Here is a 12,918-nt window from a genome sequence, read left to right as displayed (position 1 = left end):
TTTACTCATCATCTTTTCCAAGACTGTCAGCCATGACATCGACAATGTCTCTTGTTTGTTTTCCATCGAGGGTCAATACTTGGTATTGATTCTTTCTCAAGTACTCTTTTCCGCCAATCATGACACGTTTAAGGCCTTGTAAACTTGGATCGAGGGGTTGCTGTTGATTGGTTCTCTTGAAAGAGACATACTCGAATGCTCTTGGAGCATTTTCTTTAAGCATGCCAATGGATTTTAGTTTCTTGTTCTCCTCTGTTTGATTGAAAAGGGACTCTGTTAATTCACTCATCAAAACCTCTCTTGCTTGTTCTGCAGCATCCTTATCAAATCTCAATGGGTATTTGTTCGCTAGCCACATATACAAGTCAATCATTCTGTGATAAAATTCAATGTTTTTCAAAGCCTCTTGAAGGTAAATACCAACTGAATTGTAAGTGTTTTGAATTTTTGTCTCAGTTTTTGATTTTTCTCGAATTTTATCCAAAATCCTTAAAATATTTCCCAAGTCAATATGTAATGGAACAGTTGCAATTTTTGGATTGGAAAAATCTTCAACATAACGTATATGCATCTCTTTAGCTCTATCAAAACCAGGAACTGGAGCATTCACAAAATCAAATTTTTGTTTCAGTGTAATGTTGGGACCAGCCTCATCAATTGCAGCTGCCAATTCTAATGCCTGTTGAACATCACAAAAGAAAAAGTTTTTGTGGATTTTGCTCAAAGAAAAGAATTTTTCCAACACGTCTCTGATAGAAATTCCGCACCCTTCATCATTATCCGGAAGATTTTTGTAAACCTTTGCGAATTGTTCGATTTGAGACCACTCAGGAAATATTCCAGCTTGTTCAATGGGTGTGTTTGGTGCGTTCATGCACTGATGAAGGTACTCTAAATCAGAGTCAAAAAAGGTTGTGACCTGTCCATGCTCGTGAAAACCTCTACGTCCAGCTCTTCCTGCAATTTGCTTCACCAAAGATGGTTCAAGAGGAGAAGTTGATTGTTTGGTATTGTCATATTTAGTCATTTTGTAGAATATGACCCGCTTAATATTCAAGTTAAGTCCCATACCAACGGCATCACTAGCAACTAGTACCGAGTAGTCCCTATTGCCAAATTCATCTTGTTCTTTATCAGCGCTTTCATTAAACAGTTCTGCCTGATCAGTACGTACTTCAGGAGGTAACGCTCCATAAATAACACAGCACTTAATACCGGTATTCACTTCAATTAGTTTCTTGATTTCATAAATTTCGTTCCTGGAGAAGGTAACAATGCAATCAAAATCTCTAATGTTCTTCACGTCTCCATGTAATGATTCTGAGCAAATTTCTAACGGCTTCATTCGAGTATATGGTACCACTTCTAAAGTGTCTGATACTCCTGGCTTTGAAAAGTAGAGAAGCTTGTCAGCTGCAACCGGCTGATGATAGTGATAAAGATTTTCTCCTGTGGCCGTTTCATCTTCTGTTGGAATGTGATTAGGATTGTCAACCTCAATAACTTCAATACCAGTATCTTCGGATGATTTGGTGCTATCACCAAAAACCAAGTTCTTGACAATCTCCAACGCACTTCCATCACCACATACATGAATTTCTCTTGCTTTCAAACCTAAAAGAGCTCTTGTCCAAGCAGAACCTCGTTGATTATCCTCAATCATTTGAATTTCATCAATTACGGCAACATCATAAATTTCATTTAAATCTGCCATTTCAACTGTACATGCAACATGATTTGCTCCAGGAATTATTCTTTTTTCTTGACCTGTTAATAGATTACATTTACATCCATATTTTGTGTTCATCTTTGTGAAAACCTCTTGGGCAAGTAATCTCAAAGGTCCGCAATAAACCCCATTTTCAGCAGCGGATAAAGCAGTAAGGGCAGCATGGGTTTTTCCGGAGTTTGTTGGTCCTAGGTGATATATCACCTTTCTTCCGAAAGGTATCGAGTTCTTGTAAAATTTAAATGGGTTAGTCATGTCACAGCAGCGAAGAGCCTCTACGTATAATTTAAAGTCAGAAGGATATCTTTGCTGTATGAAACTGTTGAACCATTTGGAAAACTCTGTTGAAAAATTACTGTTTCCCAATGCTATCTCGGTGATTTTGTTAAAATCATAAAGCATGAATTCGTTATTAAGCACGTTAGAGAATACAGAAGTGTCAGCGGTTTTTTGGTTTCTCCTAACAATTTTTTCAGGATGAAATTTGAGAACTTCGTCGACTAGAGTTGCAATTTCTGGGTGAGTTTTGGCTCGCTCTAGCAATTCTAAGCAGAATATGTCGAACAAAAATTCATAATTCATAGATGTGCTCTTGGATTTAAAATTCGAATTCTTTTTCACATAATTGAACATGAAGGATTTAAACTTTTCTACCTTTTCTTCTTCTAAAGGTGTTGCCATTAAAGTGGTCTCATTCTCATTTGTTGACGCAAACGTAAAGTCAAAGTTGTCAGGGCATTTCATGGTGAATGTTGGATATTTCCATTCCTTATACTTAACCACTGATGTTTGTTCGACATTTGCCCGTGAAAGAAGTTTGGACACCATAGAAGAAACTTCATTCTCCACTGATGTCTCTACCTCAGATTTGTTTCGTTCTTGTTGTGGCTTGTTGTGCATTCTATTAAATTGATGACCTTGATGATGACGCCTCGATCTATTTCTATTTGCGTTATTGAATCGAATGTCATCTTTTCCGAATTGTTCTTCCTTGAACATTGGCCAATTATCTTGCAATTTTTGATGGGTGTAATGTTGGGGAGGAACTTTCTTTCGTTCATGTTCAGTACGATCTCTGAGTTTCCGTGATTCATCATTATTGGATGTATATCCGAGTTTTCCTTTTGTTTTGTTATTATTTTGATGATAATTATCATCTCTATTGGAGTCAATCAAAATGGTTCGAGCTGTAGAGAAATTTCTCATCCCGAACAACTCTTCTTGAGTGGACGTGAGAAATTTGTTAAAATATGAAGACGTAGTAGAGAGCTGTTCCGGTTTCAACAAGTAAGATGCAGCACGAACATGATCCTGATAGAAGAACGTATGCTTCACCATAAAAGAACCACATGTGTTGATTGCTGATGAAGAAAGAATGAGCTTTTTCATTTTTTTCTTTTCAACAAGGAAGAAATTACTGGTTCTCCCTTTCGTTGTTTGTCTTCCTAAATCGACTGCCTGCTCATCAATAATGATGAACAAGCAACACCCATACGACTCTTTTGCTCCTAACAATAAAAGGCTCCTCAACATCATCAACAAAGGCTGCTTTGTAAAAAATGAGTGAAAGAAGAAGATCGTGCTCTTCCACAGCTGAAAATGACGTTCATCAAAGAAATAATAATTTAAATGGTGTTCATCAACAACAACAGACGAATACTACTAGTAGTGGAGTAAACTCTCGGAATAATATCGGAAGTAGTCGTAGTGGAAAGAGTAGTAGAAATTCGGGACTTGGGATGAGGAGAAGTAGACCTTCGCTTGCCATCAAAGCTGTTAATTTTAGTACCTTGTGGGAAAGCTTGGAAAGAGATTTGTGGAAAATTTTGTGTGATCCATTGAAAGCAAAATTAACTCACGACATTGAACAATTGCATAATATTGTGTACAAACTCAGTACATGCCAATGCTATGAATTACCTGACCAGACTCTTTTGGCATTAAATCCTCATGCAACTGTTATTCCGCAAGAAGGTGACATTCAACCCTATACTCTCTATTTTATGTTTAAGAAATTAATTTCTAGATTTATTCAAGAAGAATTAATTGGGAAAAGATTAAAAGATCTGAGAGGAATTGCAATGTTGAAACAATACTCGGAGTGTTGGAAAAATTTTGTGATTTCATGTGAATTTATTAACAAGGTATTTCATTACTTAAATACAGATTGGATAAACGACATGGAGTGTAAACGAAAGACTAACCGACAGTCGTACAGTAGTACTTTTTCTGACAAAAACACCACTTCCCTTTTGAATTTGAAATTGATCAAACATTTTAGCGAAAGTAATCATGTCTGCCACACAAGAACCACATGCTACTTACTTTGGAGAGAATTATTTTTTGAGAGGTGTGACAGCAATTCACAAAAGAATATTCAGGATATTGTAAATATTGACCGACATTTTTATTCAACGAGTAGTAAGGAAAGCCCACGCACACAAGACCTGGATGAAAATTCACCATTATTGGAAGAGGTAGTCTATTTCGACAAATACCTGCTGTACCATACTATTTTGCAAGAAATTGAAAAGGACAGGAATGTACACTCGCCAATGAGATCAAAATCACAACTATCCTCATCGGTAGATGAATATTATCCAATTCTTAAATCAGTAATAAGATCCTTGGTAGATTTAAGTTTGGACATTGAGGAAGATTACTATTTCAATGTCAAATATTTACATTTAATCTCTATGGATGGATTCAACTCTAGACTTCAACCATTTATCGGAGATTATTACAACTCTCTATTTTCTGAAGTTCAAAATGATCACTGCAAAGGAGGATCCAAAAAACGAGTTGCATATTATCCCCTCTTCTACACAATCGATTTCGAACGATTCCTTCTTCAGAAAACTGTTGAATATTATACTAACGAAGTTTCATCTCTCATATCAGAGTTGCTGATATCCTCGGATAAAGCAGTGCTCACCTATATCAAGCATACCCTAACACGCATTGAACAAGAAAGCAACAAAATAATTTTACACTATATCAACGCAAGCTCTAAAGATGTGCTCACCAAAATTTGCGTTGATATTTTTGTGGAAGGAATGAATATAGATGTGAGTGACATTGTTGAACGATCTCCAAGGACCATGCCACCAACTCAATCCATGTCCTCATCAAAGGATTTCTTGTTTAGTGAGATTGATCACTGGATGAATGATGTTGAACGTTTTAAACAAGAATTGGAATTACTTTTCAAAGTAATCATGAAATCATCACGCAAAAATGCATTTAATGTTCTTTCAAGCAAGCTGCGAGACAAAGTGTTGATGGACATTTCAAATGAGCTCAAATCTAAATTTGAAAACTGCGCTGAAGATGACATTGACTCAATTCTATTCATTGAAATTTTTATTGAAAATTATTTGAAATTTGGAAGCATTGTAAAGAACATTTTTGGAGGTAACTTTGATCTGAATGTGACGAAAGATAAGGCATTTAAAGAAATTTTCAATAATCCGCCTGTGTTTCAAACGAATCCAAGCATACGAAGTGCTGAGAGTTTGGCGAGATATACCAATCATTTGCTGAAAGCCACTTCTAAAACCTCCCTTCCAGCTAGTTCCTTAGATGACTATAATTTTGAAGATGGCTTAGATCGTTGTGTAATGATTTGCACATTGTTGAATGACATGGACGTTTTTGTTCAATTTTACAAGGTCTTTCTTTCGAGAAGACTGCTAATTTTTTCATCAGAAAGCGACACCTCACAAGAAGAAATCGAGTTGTCAATGATCAACAAGTTGAAAAAAGTTTGTCCATTTAGCCATATTTACAAAATTCAAACAAGTAAGTGATTTGTAGATGTGTCAGCATGCTAATAACAACTCGTACAGTGATCAATGACTTGGACGTCGCAAGAAGTTTAAATGAACAATTCAAGCAACACGAAAATGAAAAGTCCAGTTCGACCAACTCACACAAGATTTACCTTTCTTGCACAGTTTTAACTCGAGGATATTGGCCATTGCAAGTATCTTCTCTCACCTCTCCAAGCAAAAACAACAAGTTTGTTGTGCCTCACATGTTGGTTGACCGTATGAATGATTTTTCCAAGTTCTATGCAAATCTACACTCGGGCAGACATTTAACATGGCTTAATATCCTATCCAAAGGAGTGGTGAGAGGACATTTCATGAACTCATCCTCACCTTACTATGACTTTAATGTTTCAATGGTTCAACTTGCATTGTTACTTCCATTCAACAAAAGACATGGATCCTCCAGTGAATCCACGTCAGAGGATGTGTCGACAATCAAATGGACGGTTCAACAATTAATGGATGAGACTGGTCTGGATTTTGATGAATTCGTTCAAGTATTCACACCCTTGCATTCTTTAAAGTTGTTTGACGTTGAACATTTGACAGGCAACACTCTCTACCAAACATCCATTGTACGCGTTAACGAGAATTTCAAAAGCAAGAAAAACAAAATTGCTCTCTTCCAATATACGGTCAAGCAATACAACGAAGCTGGAAGGGACCACCCATTGAATGACAAAATTTATTCTCAAATTCAAGAAGATCGAAGATATGTGATCCAAGCAGCCATTGTAAGAATTTTGAAATCACGAAAACTCATTGAGCACAAGCAACTAGTGAACTTGTTACTCACACAACTTTCTCCAACCTTTAAACCCACAACTGTAGATATCAAAAGAGCGATTGATTCCCTTCTTCAGCAAGAGTACATGAAACGTGTGAACGAGGATTCGAGTTGGTATCAATATCTAGCATGAAGAATGGAAGCGGTGTAATCGGCCTTTTAAAATTGTCAGAATTGGAATGGTTTTCGAACGGAGAGGCCACATTTGACAAGCGGTGACAATTTGGAGTTTTCATACATGTTCGATCTTTGCAGATAAGGTTTTGCAAAGTAGCGACCTTGTTTAGTGTTTGATGCATCTTACTGCAAAGATCGTATCGCATTGAAAGAGTGTTTCTTCTCTTGCGAGGAGGTAGCCCTGTGAATGAAACAAACTGCACATTCCATGATGTGAATGAATTCATTCCCTCTCTGTTCTGTTGACTTCAAGTACTATGTTACAACAAACTTTTCGAAATTTGCACCCGTATTTCAAACATCACACCAAAACATCCAGTTTCAGGCAATAATTCAAATTTAAAATGTGGAAAAGCTCTTGAAACATCCCAATCATATGTGTATTGTGTTGAAAAGAGACGATGCATGCGTCGTTGAAACACTGAAATGGCATTTGACCGCTATCTCGGATTACTCCACCCAAAACGTCCTCTCATCCTCAATCGCATATTACCACTACTTTTGTAGACAAAAGAATGTTGGATTGCTCGAAGACCCTTCATCACCAACACGAATGTGGATTTTTGTCATTCAGCCTTTCAAAAAATTGTTTCTCTGAATCATCCTCACTTGTTGAAGATTCTCAATTCTTGTGTGTGCAACCTAACAGAAATTCAATCTTTTCGCTGGAGATCTTTGCAAGCGATTCCTGACATGCCCAACAATCCATCTTCTTCTTCCTCCTCTCAACAATGTGCGATGAATTTAACCACAAACATGAACTCCACCTTGCATGGTGGAAGTTACAATAGCACTTGTCATGGTATTTCATCCAGTACTCTCTCCTCGCAGTGGTCACTGCCAATGAAAACAGAGATATCCAACAGCATTCCTCCAACCAATACAGAGGTCTCATCGTTTCAATCAATGACACAAACCATTCCCCATCAAGGAGGGATATCGCTATCACAACATCAAGACAATCCTTTTGTGGTGACAAGTGGCAACACGAATCAACATCATCAACACTTGATGGAACAAAAATCCAGTCACTCCAATTTGATGCATCAACAACAAAATAATTATCCCTCGTCGTCTTTGTCGGCAAATATCCAAAACAACACGAACCCTACTATGGCGAGTAGCAATAACAATAGTTCGTCAAGTTTGTTGGATATGATGTTACAACGTCAACGAATGATGCTTTCAAATACAAGTCAAACAAATTACCACAACCACATGCACAAATGTAAGATGCTGAGTGCTACCAATTTAGCTGACAAGAATCCTGGTTTATACAACAACAACAACATGAATGATTCTAACGAAATAACCTCGTCGTGGAATAATGTCAATTACATGAACTCGAGTAGCGGCATGCATCATCAAATGATTAATGTTAATCCAAACAATGCAAACAACAACACATCTAGTCAGAAGTCTAAGAGCAATACCAACAACAAACCACTTCAATTCCATGTTCATCACCTCTCGAATGTGGCAACATCAAACTCTCCAAGTTCAATCAATGACAATAATGCAATGACAAATACCATGCACAATAATTTGGGTACTGTAACCAATTTGGTTCATTCAACCTCGTACTCATCGGGATCGTCCTCTTCGTCATCTTTGTTGTCTCTCATGACAAGTGACAGCGCACATGGAGGTGTTGATATAGCCAATCAACAAGCGGCGTCTCTACCAACAAATGTCATCATGACCTCCCACGTACCTTCATCATCGAATCAATCATCACCTCATCAACAACAATACATGTATTCATCACCTCAGCCAAATAATCTTTCGATCACTCCTAGCAATCCACAAACGACACATTCTTCACAACAAATATTTTACAGTGGAATATTGCCACCAATCCATCAAAATTTGTCTGAAGATTCAGACAGTTCCGATGAGTGTGATGTAAATTCCAATCCAGAAGATGAATGTGAATTTCATCCAATTGCCTGCGTGCAATGTCGGTAAGTGTTTTTTTGCATGCCAACTATCTCAAGTATGCATTGATTGTGAAATAGGCAATTACACAAAAAGTGTGACAAGCGTTTGCCATCATGTTCAAAGTGCGTTTCAAGAGGAGTTGAATGTACCTATCGAACTCCAAAGAGAAATACCACGCAGCCACAACAAAAGAAAAAAAAGAAAAAGAAGAATCGATCAAAGGCATCAAGTTTGTCTCCATATATGCCGATCATTCCAAATCGTGCAAAATCTAAAATTGTGGATATTTATTTCACATGTTTGGCTGGTGATTTTCCATTGATTTCTCGGGAAGAATTGGAATATTATTTGGATGACCAAAACTGTCCTCCTGGAACTCCAAATAAGAGAGAAGTTGAAGTCTTATTTGCTGTAATTCGAGCACTTGTTGAACAAAGATGTGGAACAATTGAAGAAGCTACTACAGCTATGCTTGAAGCACGGCATGCATTGTCAACTGTGTTTTGTCACCACTCCAATTTTTATGTGGCCACTGCTTTTTGTTACATGTCATTTGTTGAGTCATTGAATCATGATTTGAAGACAGCTAAATTTTTCTTGCAATGTTGTGAATTTTATTTGGAATGTCTAGCAAGTGAAAACGTCATGGATACTCGCGCTCAACTTCTCAAAAAAGCTCATGCTTATGCCAAAATATCCTCATGCAACAATAGAATTCCAAACGACTATTCAGGAAATGTGATGGACATGATTAAGCAAATTCCACAAATGTATACTCTTTCCACAGGACAGACACTTCCTCCCGAATTTCATCATCTCGTTTCACAGGAAATTACAGAAAACAATTATCAAGACATGTTGGATGTGATTGATACATTGACTAAATTAATGTATGCACAAACAAGTAACATCTTGTCCAAAACAGCAGAATCAAAACCGTTGTCAAAAATTGAAATAGTCTACTTGTTTATTTCCAATGGATTGAAAATTGCAATTCTCACAAAAGCTGGACAACGAAAAGATATCATTGAGGATTGTGCTTTGCGAATTACATACACCACTTATACTGATTTGTATCCATTCTGTTCCATTGATATGATTAGTTATGTTGCTCTTGCTGCCAGAGTTCACTTTCATATTGTTCGTGCTATTGAAGCAGGTCAACGAAGTGCTTACAATACTGGAATTACTTCATTGGATGGTAGTACTTTTGGACCAATTGATTATTATGATATTTTGGCTCATGATTTGAGAGCAATTAATTTATTGAAGAGACACTTGAAAAATCCATCAGCTTATTATGATGGGCTTGTGAATGAGATTACACAAACTCTACTCAAGAAAGGCATTTCAGTGGATAATCTGCAATCGAGTGTACAATTTTCTGCGTTGGTGGATACTTTGCAAAGTGATCTGGAAGCAGTTGCTTTTTCGACAGATCCTGTCATGTAGAGAATGTCGATCAAAATGCACCAATTACATGATTTATTAACATTGTGCTTACTCAGATTAAACAGTAGTATCATTGTTAAATATTTAAGAGGTTGGCCTAGTTGAATATTCTTCAATTCATAATTGCCAATTTACTTTTAATTTCCTCATTCTCAATCTCAATTAATCTCTCCACTGGAATAGTAATATCTCCCGTTTGCTTCCAATGTTCATGCTCTTCCCGAACATAGGTGGTAATATCTTCAATCTTTTTAACTTTCTTTTGAGAGAGCATTTCTTTTACAATGTCACCCTTCAATCCAATCTGAATGGCTCTCACTTCTCCCAACTTATTTCCAGCTGGATCATGATAGGGATCCCATTGCACTCGAACGCAGGTTTTGGCGTTTTTTTGCTCATCCATCAATTTCTTCCATTCTTCTTCGCTTCCGTAGACTTTATCTAATCCATGGTAGAAATAACTACAAATTCCATTTCCTAAATAAATGTACATGTTCGACCATTTGAAACATTTTAAATTGACATTCATTAAACTCACCTAATATGGAATTTTCAAAATAATCCCTATCAATAAATAATGCCAAAATTCGCTCTTGATTTTTACTGGTCGCATACTCACTTCGATACATCATCCACAAATAATTGGTCTTGATCCAAGTCATTCGTTTCATGCTAAATTTCGAACAATTTTCAAACGTCTGATGTTTCACTGCATGTTGTGCAATTTCCGCGTTATACGCTTGATAGACGACAATGCAATCATCGGTTGTTGCTGCTGTAATGTGTTTTCGAATCGGAACCGAATGGAGATAGTTCAACGTTTCTTGTTGGAAAGACTCTTTAGGAAGTGATTGGAAGAGTTGCATTCTCTTGTGAACGAAAATGTAAATTTTTTTTGTTTTTTTTTGTAAGGACTAGGTCACACGCTGCTCTCCAACATGGTTTTGTGCTCAACCGTTTTGACACATGTTTATTCTTCAACAAGAATAAAATCATCTTCATTTGTAGTCAGAACAGTTCACAACAACCGCGCTGTGCAGCGGAGATCCGTTGTGTTATTGTGTTTTGTGTAGACAGTTTGGTCCCATCCCATTTAACAATTTACAAAATAATTTACAACTTGGAGAGGAATAGATCGTTGTGTTCTCCTAATTGAGGTCCTCGTTGGGAAGTAGATTCATTCGTTTCGCTAGTTTTCAATAAGGAAGAATAATCCAATGCATTCTTTACAATTAATTGTTTCTTCTTATCCATATTCGCAATCATATTTCGTTCTCTCAATAATTCTCGATCAATTTCATTCAATCTTCGAATTTTAGTGATTGGCAATTTTGCTGAACTCGCACATTGTGTGAAAATTTCTTCCCATTCGAATGCTGTTTTTGTGGCGAGTATTTTTGTAATTCGTGTTTTCAAGGTTGCATCATTGGAAAATAAATATTGAGGAGATGAATATTTGGTGAGAGGTGGCAAAAGAGTTGTTGTTGATGTTGGTTGTGATTTTTTCGAGTCTTTTTGTGGATTGAATGATTCTTCAGAAAGCGTTTTGTGTCGAGATGCATGATTGCAAGTCGGGTTTTCATATTGAGATAATACAGTGAGAAAACCTTTCCAAAAATGTGGTTCCAAACATCCAACTGATAATAATCCTTCCTTAGTTGGATAAATGTTATATCCTAATATGGAACCAGCTAACACATGCTTGCCATTGGATGCCATTTCTTCGTATCCATTGAGTTGTAGAGTGAGTGGCATTTGAATCGTAGCAATGGCGTTATCAAACATGGAGACATCAATTTGTCGATTCACTTGTTTCAGTAATGTAATTTTTTCATTGTGTGTGAAATTTGAATTTTGAAGAATGGATTCCAATTTTCGAATGAGAGCAGTCACTTGTAAGGCAGCGCTGTAACCAGTCATGACATCTGAGAGTTGAATAGGAAGAGGTTTCAATTCTTCATTCTTTTCGGAAACATCTCCCATAATGTTGAAAATTCCTAAAAATGGAAAAATAATAAGATCAGAAAATCATTCACATAATGTCAACAGATCAAAATATCCTCTATTTCACTTACCAGCAGCTCCAACAGTATTCATATCATGAGCTGGAATATCTCCATATTTTTTCACCTCTTGTCCAAATGCAGAAACTCGACAAATTACAAGTGCAGGATTCCATTCCCATAATTCACTCACATGTTGAATTCCCAACAATTGTTCTAATTTTCCAGGTCGAGCACTATCAATTAATACCCTCACTACTATATGGTTTTCAGAATGAACAATCTCTTCCATTAAATCGTTTTTCAATATAATTTTTTTCAAAATTTGTGAAATATCTTTTCGTTTAAAATCCAATGAAATTGATTTTTTGTTTCTATTAAAACAATGAAACAGATAAGAACTATTCTTTGACAATTCTTGTTCCTTTTCCTCTCTTTTTTCAACATACAAATTTCGAAATATAGTCCAATCCATGAAAACAGAAAATCATCATTCAAATCATAATGAGTAATCATCTCATGTGATCACAACAACAACAACAAACAATCTGCACCTACTCTTTCATGGTGGGAGGAAAATGTCTCGTCGGATCACCTCCACTCTTCTCATCTTCAATTTTAATCACATTCGCTCCCAAATCAGCCAACAATTGAGCACACAAAGGTCCTGGATAGAGTCGACTCATATCCAATACGACAACACCCGAAAGAGGATGAGAAGAACAATGATGACTCATTGTTGTTGTTTTTGATCGTTCCGAATCCAAGGATGACGGATGATCGGGTGGATTCATTTTTTTGGTGTTAAAGTCCTTAATTCAAATAAAGAGTGGAAAAGAAACATCAACCAAATTAGTGGTTGATGAGAAAGGACTTGTTGTTAATGACATGATAATAGCCATGAATAGAACACATCCGAATCTTTGTGGATGAATCTGTCATGTAATCAAATCTTATTCACTGATTGAATTTTGAGTGACTCGCTTTGGTGAGATC

The 12,918-nt window shown here is 36.6% G+C and overlaps 5 protein-coding genes across 5 annotated transcripts; 2 read left to right on the top strand and 3 right to left on the bottom strand.

Annotated features, from left to right (window-relative positions):
• Position 1: 1 nt before the first annotated feature.
• FDP41_008353 (uncharacterized protein) lies at positions 2–3,118 on the bottom strand (the record flags this gene model as incomplete). The annotated part of the gene is made up of 1 exon (XM_044712197.1): positions 2–3,118. One exon carries the CDS (start codon positions 3,116–3,118, stop codon positions 2–4), a length of 3,117 nt encoding a protein of 1,038 aa, XP_044557859.1.
• Positions 3,119–3,288: 170 nt separating this feature from the next.
• On the top strand, positions 3,289–6,482 carry FDP41_008352 (uncharacterized protein; the record flags this gene model as incomplete). The annotated part of the gene is made up of 2 exons (XM_044712196.1): positions 3,289–5,530; positions 5,578–6,482. 2 exons carry the CDS (start codon positions 3,289–3,291, stop codon positions 6,480–6,482), a joined length of 3,147 nt encoding a protein of 1,048 aa, XP_044557858.1.
• A 737-nt stretch (positions 6,483–7,219) lies between these two features.
• FDP41_008351 (uncharacterized protein) lies at positions 7,220–9,919 on the top strand (the record flags this gene model as incomplete). The annotated part of the gene is made up of 2 exons (XM_044712195.1): positions 7,220–8,490; positions 8,545–9,919. 2 exons carry the CDS (start codon positions 7,220–7,222, stop codon positions 9,917–9,919), a joined length of 2,646 nt encoding a protein of 881 aa, XP_044557857.1.
• Positions 9,920–10,031: 112 nt separating this feature from the next.
• FDP41_008350 (uncharacterized protein) lies at positions 10,032–10,785 on the bottom strand (the record flags this gene model as incomplete). The annotated part of the gene is made up of 2 exons (XM_044712194.1): positions 10,032–10,396; positions 10,458–10,785. The coding sequence occupies 2 exons, from the start codon at positions 10,783–10,785 to the stop codon at positions 10,032–10,034; spliced, it is 693 nt and encodes a 230-aa protein (XP_044557856.1).
• A 247-nt stretch (positions 10,786–11,032) lies between these two features.
• On the bottom strand, positions 11,033–12,716 carry FDP41_008349 (uncharacterized protein; the record flags this gene model as incomplete). The annotated part of the gene is made up of 3 exons (XM_044712192.1): positions 11,033–11,916; positions 11,995–12,356; positions 12,481–12,716. The coding sequence occupies 3 exons, from the start codon at positions 12,714–12,716 to the stop codon at positions 11,033–11,035; spliced, it is 1,482 nt and encodes a 493-aa protein (XP_044557855.1).
• Between the last annotated feature and the right edge of the window lie 202 nt (positions 12,717–12,918).

Source organism: Naegleria fowleri, assembly GCF_008403515.1.
Source record: "Naegleria fowleri strain ATCC 30894 chromosome Unknown tig61, whole genome shotgun sequence".
In the NCBI taxonomy this organism is placed as follows: domain Eukaryota; phylum Heterolobosea; class Eutetramitea; order Acrasida; family Naegleriidae; genus Naegleria; species Naegleria fowleri.
Note: the sequence above shows the minus strand (reverse complement) of the source record. Positions and strands in the feature narration are given on the sequence as shown.